At 45.6% G+C, this 13,970-nt stretch overlaps 1 protein-coding gene across 2 annotated transcripts in view; it reads left to right on the plus strand.

Moving 5' to 3' along the window:
- Window positions 1–13,970, plus strand: part of Ano6 (anoctamin 6) — a 187,960-nt gene that overhangs the window by 71,821 nt on the left and 102,169 nt on the right. For both annotated transcript variants that reach the window (XM_052748763.1, XM_052748764.1), the window contains one exon: window positions 1,667–1,749. In XM_052748763.1, coding sequence (XP_052604723.1) covers window positions 1,667–1,749 — 83 coding nt within the window. The remainder of the gene's footprint in view (window positions 1–1,666; window positions 1,750–13,970) is intronic.

A 13,970-nucleotide genomic window follows, 5' to 3' on the forward strand; every position in this document is an offset into this window, starting at 1 on the left:
AATGGCGCAAAGCTACACAGAGAAACCCTGTCTCGAAAAACAAAAACAAAAACAAAAAAAAAAAGAAGTCAAGTGTGGCCAGGCGGTGGTGGCGCACGCCTTTAATACCAGCACTCGGAGGCAGAGCCAGACGGATCTTTGTGAGTTCCAGGCCAGCCTGGTCTACGAGCGAGATCCAGGAAAGGCGCAAAGCTACACAGAGAAACCCTGTCTCGAAAAACCAAAAAAAAAAGTCAGGTGTATAGTGACTTATAAAATTCAGACTACTGCCACAGGTAAAAATTAAAGGCCCTGTCTAGCTGCTCTAGCAGGAACATTTGAGGATGTGTACTGCTGATAGTTCCATGTGCTTCAGCTCTCTTTACGTTTTTAACCTGGTCCTCTTTCATGTCAGTGGCTTGCCAAAGAGATGTGGGCCTGTCGATAAATGAGAATATCTATTCAGACCTCTTTAAACAGTTAATGATCTTTCAACGCACTTCATGATTATTTCATACCTCTTTAAATTAAGGATCTGCTTTTACAAAGTCCAAGTTAGGTGGCTGTGTCGTAATTCCTAGTATAAGCCAACACTTTATTGTTATTTGAAATTTCCCAATTTTTGAAGTGCTCAGGACTGACCCAGGCAGGTCCTCTACTACTGCTGACCAAACCTCAGCACCCAACTCTTCCTTTAGGAAGTTTTTCACTTCCGGCTTCTTTAAAGCTCTTTGATCTAGACCCACACGGTGCCTATGATTGATTTGCTTTCCCAGTGTCCTTTGCCCTGGGCCAGCCCCTTTATTTATGACAGGGTCTTGATGACAACATGAGGCTAGACATGATGGAATGACCCACTTCCTGGACTTGGCTCCTCGACCTCACCTAACGCGGCAGTCACCTAATACAATGGTCACTGGTGGCTGCTGACCTTTTGAGTTGCGGTTCATCTGTACTGAGACACATATTTATAATTCATCCTGGATCCCCAAGACATAGTCCCAGAAAAATGTAAAATGGTTCACTGATAATTTTTTTCATATGGATTATGTATTCAAATGTTAATGGATTGTTATGGGTTAGATGATATTGTAATTAATTTTTGTTTGTTTGTTACTAGTTAAAAGTACCTACTGGAAAATTTTTTTTTTTTTTTTTTTTTTTTTTGGTTTTTCGAGACAGGGTTTCTCTGTGTAGCTTTGCGCCTCTCCTGGAACTCACTTGGTAGCCCAGGCTGGCCTCGAACTCACAGAGATCCGCCTGGCTCTGCCTCCCGAGTGCTGGGATTAAAGGCGTGCGCCACCACCGCCCGACTCTACTGGAAAATTTTATTTGGCTCCCGTTAAATGTCTGTCACGTGCCGCTTCTCAATATATTTTAAAACCAAAAATGACCGTCCTCACTGGACTCATCAGTTCCCCAAGAGGCTAGCAGGATAATGAGTTCCTTAGCTGCACTCAACATTTAATTGCTGTATAGAGGCTGGTGATTTTCCATGCTAGATGGAGCCTAGAGCATTTTGAGACCTAGCCACATGGGTGAAATGGTTGCTGAAGATGTCGGTAGTGGAGAGTGTTAATATCTCCACCTGAAATGGGCCTCAGATGCTGACTGTCGTCTCTTCTGTTGCTGTGTGGATCCAGGGACGTTTGTACTTCACTTATTTTCTTTACTCCTTTATTTTCAGTGCTGGAAAACCTTGACCAGACAATTGTCTGTCCCAGCTTCGGCTCGCTGGAGAATCAGCAGGATTTCCGAACTCCAGAGTTCGTAAGTACTTCATCTTAAATTTTCATTTGTCATCAAGATTTCCTTTGAAAAATGAAATCCTGTTCTTCAGTGGCTTGGTCTGGCGTAGGGCCCCTCTGTGACTGTTCAATCTCTGGTGTCCCTGAGGAGCAGGTTCATGGAACTTGAGCATTCCCAGCATTGTGAGCTTTAAGTTTGATTTCACACTGCATATGCTACTGCTGACAGGAACTCATTCCGTAGTACAGTACAGGACCGAGATGTTGCTAAAATTTCCTGCTTCGTTGGCTAGTTCTGTTCCTGTCAGTTTCTGCTCTCCGTAACCTTGGAAATCAGTCTTGACTGAGCACAGATGATGCTCTGGCCAGTGTTGTTATTCACCATGGAGTGCCCGTGTCCTTCAGGAACCTTCAGTGATACAACCTGGTAGGACTAGGAATATTTTATTGGTTGTTCCTACCAAGAGGGAAACTAATGTTCCCACTCAGTCAGACACTGAAGATTAGCCATGGCTCCTACCCTCAAGGAATTAAAAATCTTATTAGATGCCACTGTGATTTTATTAGTGCCTTGTTTAAAGAAAATTAAGCATGTAGGATGCCTTGTAGAATGTCTTTAGAAGCAGACTTTATATTAGGCTACTAAAGTGCTTGACTCTCTGACTCATGAGAGAGAAGTGGGAAAGCATAGCAGCCTTCACCCGGATTTACCCAGTTTTTTCGTTGCTGTAAATAACTTGTCTGCCATTTCCTTTCACAGTGCAAATGTGTGTATGTGTGTGCACGTGCACGCTCAAAGTGTGTATGTATGTATGAGTGTCTGTGTGTGTGTGCATGCTGTGTGTCCATATGTGTGACTCTGTGTGTGTGTGTGTGTATATATGTATATGTGTGTGTGTATGTGAGTATGTGTGTATGTGTCTGTATGCTGTGTGTCCCTATGTGTGACTCTGTGTATGTGTGTGTGTATCTTTTGGAGGTTTTTTTTTTTTTTTTCAAAGTATAATAACATACCTTCACCACTCCAGTAGTTGGCAGAGCATGACTGCATCATGGATTCTGTATGTTTCCCGTCTCTTACTCTTTATGGATTCTATATTGAGCCACAGTATAGAAACCAGACAGTACTGTGGACTGACTGACAAGGATTGCATAAAAAAAACTATACCCGCAGTGCCATTTCATTTCACAGCGGCGCTCCTGTGGCTTCCTTGCAGATGGCCTGCTGTGAAAAGCACTTGGTTGTAATACAGAGACCTGGCATTCAGTGACTCCCTGCTACAGTCAGTGTGAGTGTCAGTGAAGGGGAACTGTGAGTGCACTCTACTAGTTCCATGTCTGGAAGGGCAGAGCAATTGGATGCAAAAGCAGACGCCACTGATACGGACTCGGAAGGCCATTCGTCTTTAACCCTGATGAACTGCTTTTAATTGAAACTTTATAACACGTCATAGCTAATGTAACAAGAGTTGGGTGCAGCAAGGTATTGGTGTGCCTGGTAAACATACAGACTTCACACCCATTCTCTGCATGAGAATATAAGTTTTCTCAGCAGCTTCTAGTGTGTTGAGGTGTTTGACCCACCTCAGCAACATCTGCACAGGTAACGCATAGTGCAGAAAAAAAGTCCATCATTTTCCATCACCAGCATTTGCTTCTTGCTTTTCACGTTTCCGTTTTCAAAGTTAGAAGACTTACTAGTCTGAGATCAGATGACCACAGGTGGAATCTAGCATCACCAACTGCAGTTGCCTTGGACAGGCTTATTTCAGCCGTGGTTCTGAGGACGTAGAAAGCAGGAGAAACTTCACTTTAGCGTTTGACTGTTGGACTACACTGTTGATACGGTATATATGGTTGTCCTGTGTGTGTGTACTTGACAACACATCTGTGTGTACCTGTGTGCTGGTTAGTTTTGCCAGCTTGACCCGAACCAAGACACACCTGCAGAGAGGGACTCTCAGCCGAGGCATGGCCTCCATCAGATTAGTCTACAGCCATGTCTGAAGGCATTTTCATAATTCATAATAAAAGGAAGGCCATGGTTTACTGGGGGCAGGGACTTCCCTGGGCAGGTGGTCACGAGTTGTAGAAGAAAGGGAGCTGAGCAAGCCAGTAAGTTGATCTCTGCTCCAGTCCCTGCCTCAAGTGTCCTGGCCTGACTTCCCTCAGTGGTGAACTGTTACCTGAAAGTGTGTTAGGAAATAAACGCTTTGCCTCCCAGGATGCTTTTTATCAGTGTTTTATCACAGCAACAGAAAGCCTGGTTACTTTCCTTCTCCAATTATACGTTCTTACCTTCCAGGAAGGAATTACTTTTTAAGACATATTTTTAAGTGTATTCTTGGAGCACTGCATATGTGTGTGTGTATGTATCAAATATAATATATATGTAATATATGTGCGAATATAATGTATTTGATCATATCCACCCTGTACTTCCCCCTCAACTCCTCCCTTGACTCACCTCCACTCTATCTCCCTCACAGCTTCATTTCCTCTTTGCTTGACCTACTGAGTCCAGTTACTGCTTCAAGTGTGTCCACAGGTGTAGGGCCGTCTCCTGGAGCATGGAGGACTTGCAGGGGTGGGGTAGGAGGTGGAAGGTTGCCCATCCCTGAAGGAAATGGACTCTTCCCTCAGGCAGCAGGCAGCTGCTAATAGCTCCTCTGCTGGCGTGAGGCTTCAGGAAGGAATTCTTTGTGTTCCTGTGCCTTACCTGTTTGTGATGCTCCTGACACACAAGTTCTTAAGCGGCTTGTAAACAAGCTGCTTGTATCTCCTTCCCAGCACGGTTGTTGACGGTGCTCCTGGGCCTGAGAGGAAACATAAATTACCATATGCTGTCTCCATGGTAAACAAGCAGGGTGTCGAGGGAGGTCCCTTGGGCATAGGACACTCCAGGGAACCCGTGTGTTGTATTTAAGAGAAGACTTTGATGTAGACAGGAGGAAGGAGAGTCGAGGAAGGCAGACTTCTGCTCTTGCAGGCAGGTGAGCCAGACTGATGCCAGGACATCAGGTAAGTTGATGCAAAGCAGATCTTTAAGTTGGCGCCAGTGATGGGACCTGGGAGTCAGAGGGCCTCACAGCAAAGCAAAGTTGCAAACCATACTGGGAAAAATAAACGAAGTTGGAAAAGTCAATTCTTTATTTTTTTTTTTCCCCCAATCTGGCATTTTGGCGGTTCGGTTGCAGTGTGCGGAGTTGCAGAAAGCCACAGAGCATGTTTACTCAAGCCTTATTCTCAAATAGTTGAGATTTTAGGCGGATCAAGAGCTGGTGGTTTTTATGTAACGGTGTATTTATCTAGTTTGTTCAACAGGGAGAAGAATAAAATGTTTTTCAGTCGGCTTCCTTTAGAAGATCTATTTTAGAGCAGCGTTAGATGACCAGCCTTGGTCACTGGTGTTAGAGGGAATGAGACAGCTCATGTGTCTACTGTGGTTGTCAGGCAGAGCCCGAGTCTTCATTAATCCTGAGGAGACTGACATCCCTGTCAGCTGCCTATGGCCTACAGACAGCAGCAGCTCCCCTGCCCTCCACTCTTCCTCCCTGTAGCCTCTGATTGCGCACGCACACACACACACACACACACACACACACACACACACACACACACACACACTGGTTCTTGTCATCTCTTGCTCCCTTTGCAGACTGAAGCCATCGAGTTAGCCAGAATACTAAAATGCTAACGGGGTGAACAGAGGTGTAGACACAAGGCACTAGTGTTCTTGCTGTCTCTGACTTGTGGGAGCTGGGGACCTGTCGAAACTAGAAATGTTAACATGTACCCACTGTCGGGTAAGGCAGATGTGTGGGAGGAAGTCAGTATGAAAAGGCTAAATACTGGGTTACAGAGAAACTTGGTGATCTTGTATGGTAGGCAACCATTTCAGTTCTGGTTCAGTTTTGCTTAAATGTGGTGAAAATAGTTAACATCTTATTATGATTGTTTTCCTCATACTGCTATCTTAAAAAAAACAAAACAAAAACATACTATCTACCCTCTGAACCACCTTGCATCTTGCAGAGGCCCTCCATGCTGTTTTATTTTATTTTCATGTTACCTGCTCTCTTCTGTGAATGGAGTCTGATTCATGACATTACAGTTTCTGCAGAGGCTAGTTCATGATCTAGGGAAATGGTGGCTGTCTGAGCGATGACTGTCGGTGGAGGTATAGGTGAAAGTAGACTTGGAGAACTAGGATTCTGGGGAAGGGGATGGTGAAAATGAGGCTGGGACCGAGTGCCTGAGCCTCAGACCATCTTGAAGAGTTGAGACTTAGAAGTTGAGGGTGGGGTCGTGAGATGGCCCAGTGGGTACGGGCACTAGCCTCCAAGCCACCGTAACCTGAGTTTGATCCCCAGAATCCGGGTGTTGAGAGGAGAGAACTGACTCTCACAGGTCAGTTAAGTCTCTGACTTAAATGCACACATTATGTGCATGCACAGGAATGCCTCTACACACAAAAGAAATAAATGTAAAAACGAGACAAAAAAACAAACCCAGAGGCTATAAAAATAGAGTTAGAACTTAGGATTGATTCCATCCTGATGGCAGTGGAACAGGGAAATGTTTTGCTAGGTAGGATGTCCTAGAATCCCAGGACACCCAGGACTTCCAGTCCCACATCTGGTTAAGAGCTCTAAGAAGTAAAATGGAAAGCTAGTGACTTTGTTTCATTCCAGGTCCCAAGGAGTTGAACATTAGGGTCCTCAGTGGGGAGAGGTGATGGTCATGTTCGTTTCTAGAAACCCTACCTACTGACCGTGACCCAGGAACTTGCAGTGACCTGACAGCCTGAGCGCACACAGTTGAGAGGCGGGGTGTGAAGGACTTTGAACTAGCATCCCTGCATCTGCCTGTAACCATGATCAACATGGAGTTGTGGAGACGGAAGGCTAAGGGACTATTTTGTGATCCGATCCCCACTGTTGCACCCCATCTGTCTTTGCGGAACTTGGAAGTCTGCATATAACTCTCCTGGCTTCTTAGAGGCAGGAATAATCTTACCACTTCTGATCTCATGTTGACTGATAGTTTTTCATTGTTTAGCATCTACCAAATTTGAAGTAAGTAATAAAATTTGGACCGGCCAAAGAATATTAGGATCCCAACAGGCTAACCCAGGAAGATTAGAAGTCATAGGATTTAGTTATTAAATGAGAAAATAGACGCAGAAAGATAAGCGCTAGAGAGGTGAGGAGGTGTGACCTTGTTGGAGGAGGTGTGTCATGGGAGTGGTTTCAGAAGCCGATGCTATTCCCAGGTAACTCTCTCCCTGTGCCTAGTGGCCATGTCTCGGTATGTGAGCTCTGAGCTACTGCTCCGGCACCATGCCTGCCTGCCTCCTGCCATGCTTCCCACCACTCCTACCTTCTGGAATCATAATCGCAAATTAAATGCTTTTTTTTAAATGCTAAGTTGCCTTCGTTTTATGATATCTTAGCATAGCCATAGAAAAGTAGCCACCACACTGTTTTCTAAAAATTATTGTCAGCTACCTAAAATTCTGATTTAATCATCTTCAACCTATTGAAAATACATGAAAACCCCAAGGAAGGGTTCTAAGTATTAATTTCTAAAAACCAATATTTAGTTGGCATTTATTTTAGGTGCTATACTGAATATACAGAAAAGAATATCCCTGGTTTTTTGTTTTTTTTTTTTTTTTGGTTTGTTTGTTTTTTGTTTTTTTTTTTTTGGTTTTTTGGTTTTGGTTTTGGTTGGGTTTTTTTTGGAGCTAATGCTTTGCTAAAAGAAACAAAGTAAATAATATACATATCAAATGAGAAATCATTAGGGAAAATTAATAGAGAGTGCATGTGTGTGAAAGAGAGAGAGAAAGAGAGAGACAGAGAGGATTTTTGCAGTGGTGGTGTGTGTGGCAGTTGTAAACAGAGTGTTAGAGGGTATCTCACTGAGAAGTGAAAAGGCCTGATCATGGTGCTGGAGCAATCCGTTTGGAAGGATAGCTGAAGAGAAGCACATCTAAGCAGGAGTGGCCTAGAAAGAGGATTTGAAATGGGCACTTTTGTCATATGTTCAGGGTCATGGAAGGAAATCCAGGCAGCTGTGGTAGATTGGAAGATGGGGAGAAGAGTCGATTGGGGGCTTTGTAGGTCGCTGTGAAGGCGTTGGTTGCATTTTTAAGTTTGAATTTCATTCAGAGTGAGCCTTCTCTGAAGGTGGAAGGGTCCCCAACAGAGGAGTCCCTGACCTTAGATCTTTTTCGATGTGTTCAGAATGGACTGTGAAGAAACAGAGCAAAGGCAGTCTCCCACTGCCAGGCATGCCAACCGTTTGATATTATAACATGATGCTGTCATCTATGGAGTTCATGCTCAAAGAACTCCAAGAACTGAGCATTCCAGTTCCAAAGGAAGGGAGGGAGGGAGGGAGGGAAGGAAGAAGGGAAAGAGGAAGAAAAGTGTTGGGCCTCATTCATAGCTATCTCTGGCTACATGCAGCCCACAGACCACAGACTGGGTATGTCTTCAAGTATAGTGGCATTCTCATTTAGACCACCACAGCATCTTTCAGAGGGCAAGGAAGCGCTGTAATTTGATCCAGAGAAAGAGGGATTGGCCATAGCTATAGGGATGCTCATGCTTAGATTTGAAAGTAGGAGCTTGTTGGAATATTATTCTGATTACTCATTTACCAGGGACATGGGTGGCAAGCATTAACAAAGACTGAGGAAGGCGAAGAGCCGAAGGAGTCTGAAGAGGGGAAGGGATGAGGCAGCCATGTGAAAGAGGGGAAGCATGGGTGCACTGGAGAAATTTAACATGAGTTTTGACAGTAGCAAGAGCCTGTGTGAGGAGAGTAATTGTTCCTATCAGCTGACAAAAATCTAGAATGACAGTGGAGATACGTCTGTGAAGAGAGTGTCTAGATTGGGTTCACTGAGGTAGGAAGACTCACCCCAAGCTTAGGTGACGCTCTCTCCCGGGCTGAGGTACCTGACTGAATAAAAAGGAGACAATGAGCTGAGAACTGACGTTCATTTCTTTTTGTCTGCTGACTGCCGATGATGAGCAGCCGCCTCACCCTCCCTGTCATGATAAACCATGTCTCTTTTAACCGTGAGCTAAAAATAGCCCTCGCTCCCTCAAGTTCTTGTCAGGGGTTTGACCCTTGCAAGTAGAAAAGTAACCAAGATGATCACCATGATGGCCATGGGCTTGCCCATTCAGGACCAGTACCGGTAGACATGGCGGCAAGGGGAGGGATGGCATGGGCAGGCATCTGATTTAACCAAGTCGGATCGTGTCAAGTCAGCAAGGCAAGATGTGGATCAAAGAGCTACAGGTGTTTGGGGAAAAAAAGAAAAAGAAAAAAGAAGGGCAGAGGACCATGGACATGAGACATCCGGGTCTGTGGCTATATAGCTGCCAGCATGCCTGACACTTTTTGAAGTTGGAATGTTTGAGAGAGAACTGGGGAAAAGTTGGTTGCTGAAGTATTGGATGCTCGTAACAGGGGGGCATGTGTCCATTTTCCAAATACCTCAGCTAAGCAGCTTGCAAAGAGAAAGAGGAAAGGCTTCCTTTGGCTCACAGTTTGAAGCTCCAGCCCGTGACTGACTGGCAGGATTGCTTGGGGCCTGTGCTGAGGAGGGAGGAGTTGCATGATGGAGTAGAACCTTTCATTTCACGGCCTGTCAGCACATAAACTGAAGCTGAGGCCACTATCCACAGTTGCCTAAAGGACACACCCCTAATGACCTCCCAGGCTCCACCTCCTGAAGGGTCTGCCACCCCAAGAATGCTACCTGTGGACTAAGCTTTCACCACATGAACCTTTGGGGGACCCAAGATACAAAATATAGCTTAGGAATAAAGATGGGGTCCGGTTTGTAAACCGTAAGAAGGACTCAAGGGCTGAAGCTGTCAATTATAGGACGTTGAAAGAATGTTGCTGTAATGCAGAATTGAGTGAGTGTGTGTGTGTGTGTGTGTGTGTGTGTGTGTGTGTGTGTGTGTGTGTATAGACATCTCTAAGACATAGGTCAGGTGTAATGTTTTGGAGACGTAACAATGAGCTAAGTTTTGAATCGCTAATGAATGTCTGATTGTGACTCAAGGGTCAGCAGATGGCTGCCTCTTCTGGAGAACTACAGATCGAAGGCTGGAGGCAGTACACGCCGTGAGCTGACTCTGTGTGGCCAAGGGTTCTACTTACATTGCCATCTTTCAACCTCAGCCCTACTGGCATTTTGGGCTGGGTTGCTTTGTTTGATGGTCAGGGTGTGTGTCCTAGGTATTGTAGGATATTGAAGATCAGCCCTGTTTTCTACTCAGTAAAAACCTTCTTCCATGGGGAGGGGTGACTCTTGGATACTGCAGTTACTGCCAAATGTCCCAGGGGGCAAAGTTGCTCTTATTGAGAACCACATAGTTACAGGAGCACTTGGATTTGTTTCTGGGCGCACTGGGAATGTTGCTGTAATGCAGAATTGAATGGAAGAATTGAATGGTTTGTGGACCGAACTAGAAGATGGAAAATAGAAAATATTGGCCTCTCTTTCAAGGAAGTCTGACAGTGAGGTGCTGGACAGTGAGACAGACACACTGAGAGGACGGGAATAAACGAATGGCTAACTCTGAGGAGGATCCTTTTAAGAGAAGCGGTTGAATCCAGAGCATGGAGGCTCAGAAGGGCATGGAAGGGTTTGCAGGGCACACGTGGAGGGGTCACCCTGGTGTGGGAGGAGCCACACCTGCTCAGGATGGGAAGCAGAAAGCCCATGCAGGATTATAGGAGTTATAAAGGGAGGCTGGGAGATTCACCAGCTACCAACTGCTTTCAGCCACTGAGCGTGAAGAGGGCACAGGGTGGGGGCAGTTGTAGAGAGGGAGAGAGCAGGAAAAACCAGGAGAAGGTTCTGGGATTTCTTGGCAGCAGAGAGATCAGAATGGAGCTGGTGATCCCAACTGTCCCACCATAGTGTCCCTCATCTGTCCCCCCCACTGTGTCCCTCAGACATGGAGAGAATTGAGAGAAGGCCTCGGCCAGAGGGTGTGAAGATGGTCAAGTGACCCTGGCAGGAGGAACTGTGATGTGACTTCAGAGAAGGAATGAAAAGGAGGAAGATGAAGAGCTCAGTGATTAGAAACAGACCAGGGGCCTCTGGCCTCTCTATGACAGCAGAAGAATGTGGTGCTGGCCAGAAATGGAGAGGACCTTCCGGAGGGATGGCAGTGTCCTTATTGGCTGTGGCAGTTTGGGCACAAAAGGGACAAGAGCCCTGGTGATGAGCAGCCACGCTACCGAGGAGCCGCAGGGCATTGGCACTGCCGGGGCTGAGTTGGGAGCTGGGTATCCCTGTGTGGTGATGGTGAGAGATGGAGAGGGCAGTGTGAGTGCGGCAGGATTTTCAGGGGCAGCAGTAGGGGAGTAGATGGTCCATTCTGGGGGCTCTCCAAGTACATACATCCTGCTCTCATGGCCCTGTCGGGAATGTCCTCCTGAGATAATGACTGGTCTGGAATCGTGTGAAAAAGTCAGTTTTGCCCTCTCCCTGGTATGGGGTTCTTTTGAGGGAATAGTCTACCAGACTTTTGTTGGCAGATTTTGTTTCCAGCAGGCGGGTCAGGATTTGTTTCAAAGGCTTTTATTTGTAATGCCAGTACTCGGGAAGCTGAAGCGGGAATATTGCTACATAGCCAATGGAGACAGGCTAGCCTGTCTCACCCACGCCCCAAGACAAAAAAGCCAAACAACAACAAAAATCAAATCAAATGAATTCAAGGATTTTAATCATTTATTGCTCCCCTCCCCCATCCCATCCCACCCCGGCTTTCGTTATTTCTGAGGCAGCTGGATACTGGAGCTATTGAAAGGTATTTTACTGTGTCTAAGTTTTTTCTGGCTAATCTCCCAAGTCAGCTAAAGTCCCACAGTCCACCTCCAATTCCACGATGCTCAGGATGAGTGCTTGTGGGAGTGATGTGGGACCATCCACCTTTAGCATTCCCTCACTGGGATGTACACTCTTCTGTGTAAACAGATAGACAGGATGGCTTTGTCCTGTGTCATCTGCACTGACCTTTCCAAATGAGAAGAGAAAAGGACCGCAGCACCCCCAATCCCAGCCACACAAACAAAGGAACTTAATATTTGACTTGGCCAAAGGACTCTCATAAGAGGGGCGAAGTCAAAGATGAATGAGCCGGTAAGAAAGAAGCGCTCATGTGGGCCATTTTGCTGTGTTTGGCATTCACGGGATGTTTCAACATTGCAAGCTTGCTGTGCATTCAGAGGGGAAAAGGTGATGAACTGTGTACTCTGTGGGAATGTGGAAGAATACTTACTCCCTCTGTGTGGCCGATCCAGAAGCTGGAGATATGAATTATTGGGATTGAGAAGAATGAGCAAAAGTGGGTAGACATGCAAAGATGCCATTCAGAAATTTCTGTCTGAGTCACTTCTGTGGAATGCAGAATGCCTTTTCCCAGAGAAATGGTGGTAATTAGACCATAGGCCCAGCCAGGCCAGACCCACTGGAACCAATTTAACTCAAAATGCTAACAAATCCCATTCTGTAAATTCTGGAGCATTCTAATCAGTAAATCATTGATTTAAAACTGTTAAAAATAAACCAGTCCTGTTGGCACACAGCTGTAATCCCAGACTCTTGGGAGCCAAGGCAAGTGGTTTGCTAGTTCAAGGCTACCCTGGGTAACTTGAGATTTTCGTCTCAAAATAAAAGGTGTGAGAATCTGGCGCAGAGACGGTGATTGCCTAGCATGCGCAACACCCCTGGTTCAAACCCCAGCAGTCCATTCCCCACTACTCCGACGTAGGTAAAAATGAAGTACAACATCAAGTCCACAAGTGCTTAGTGCGACAATACTGATGAACTGAGTGGTTGCTTTTGGAGTTGTGATAGACAGTGAAGCAGAAGCAAGGGCCCCAGGGGAGGAAGGTAGTTCCGTGTAGGAAGGGGTAGAGCAGCACACAGGTCGTCAAGCTTCTGTGGATGAAAATGAACTCTGTTGAAGTAGCTTAGCCCTGTTGAGCAGCCAGGGGTGTCCAGGCTGCCCCAGGGTGGTTTCGGAGAAGTACACCTGTAATCTCTTGTCTTTGGATCAGGGGTGGGAAGATGGGAAGTTCCAGGCCATGGTGAGACTGCCTCAGATCTCTCCAGACAGGTTTAGACTTTCTGGCTGGTGTTGTCGGCCACGGTATCCAAAAGCTGGGATACTGGCTTGTGGAACCAGTGAGTGGTCTTGAGGTGATGTGAGGTGATATAGATGGTATAGGTAACCGAACACTAAAGTGACAGATGGGACATTTAAAAAAAAAAAATGTATGTGGGGGGGGAGGGGCATTGGTTTAGGGAAGATATTGAGTACAGACCAGACTGATAAATGAGTGTGTCGAAGTAGGATTGTGTGTCTCCTAGAATGTTACAGAAGGTCTTTAAGTAGATTGTTTATGAATGTTAGAAAGAGGTCACCAGGAACCAGCATGAGGCTGACCATTTCAGCTTGAACAAAATTCTAGCCTGAACGTGTTATTTATTTTTTTTTAGTGGAGTTATTAGGCAGGTGGAATAGGGGAAAACGACTATATGTTCATGTGTTTTGATTTCAGTCAGGAAATATAGGGGAAAAGTGCCTTTAAATACAAAATGAAGAAATATGATCCTGAACATTGCGCTTACCGGGTAATTGATCGTAGGAAGAATGTGGATAATGGATGAAAATCAATTTACAGAGGAGACAAATCAATATGAAGTAAGCTCCTGCCCCTGATTCATAAATACCAGCTGTGTAAGTAAAGAGCAGGAGTGTAGAAGCTGAAGGCTGATGACGTGGAACGGTCAGGCCTTGGGCTAATTCAGTCAAGTATGAATTAAGCGTGTGATGATAGTGTCAGGAAGTCAGTGGAAATCCAGGCTGCATCTGCACCTGCCCCCAGAGAAGACAGACCTAGGCTTCCGCTCAGGCTTGATGAAGCCGCCTCCATTCTGCATACTCCCTTTGGGAAGGGGACATACTGAGAGGTAGTTCCTGATAACTGTGCAAGAACCTCACACCCTCAGGCAGTAGCAATTGTTTGACGAAGATGCAAAGTAAAGGGTGTCTCTCCTTTCCTTCCTTTCTTTGTGCTTCTTAAATAAAAGACAGTCCCTTTTTAAAAGATGTCACTGAAAATTTAAATTAGGTATGTGTGCGTATATATGCATGTGCAGGCTGGTACACAAGGAGGTCTGAGAAGTGGCGT

This window comes from Peromyscus californicus, unplaced genomic scaffold, assembly GCF_007827085.1.
Source record: "Peromyscus californicus insignis strain IS unplaced genomic scaffold, ASM782708v3 Scaffold_20__1_contigs__length_68692818, whole genome shotgun sequence".
Taxonomy (NCBI): Eukaryota; Metazoa; Chordata; class Mammalia; order Rodentia; family Cricetidae; genus Peromyscus; species Peromyscus californicus.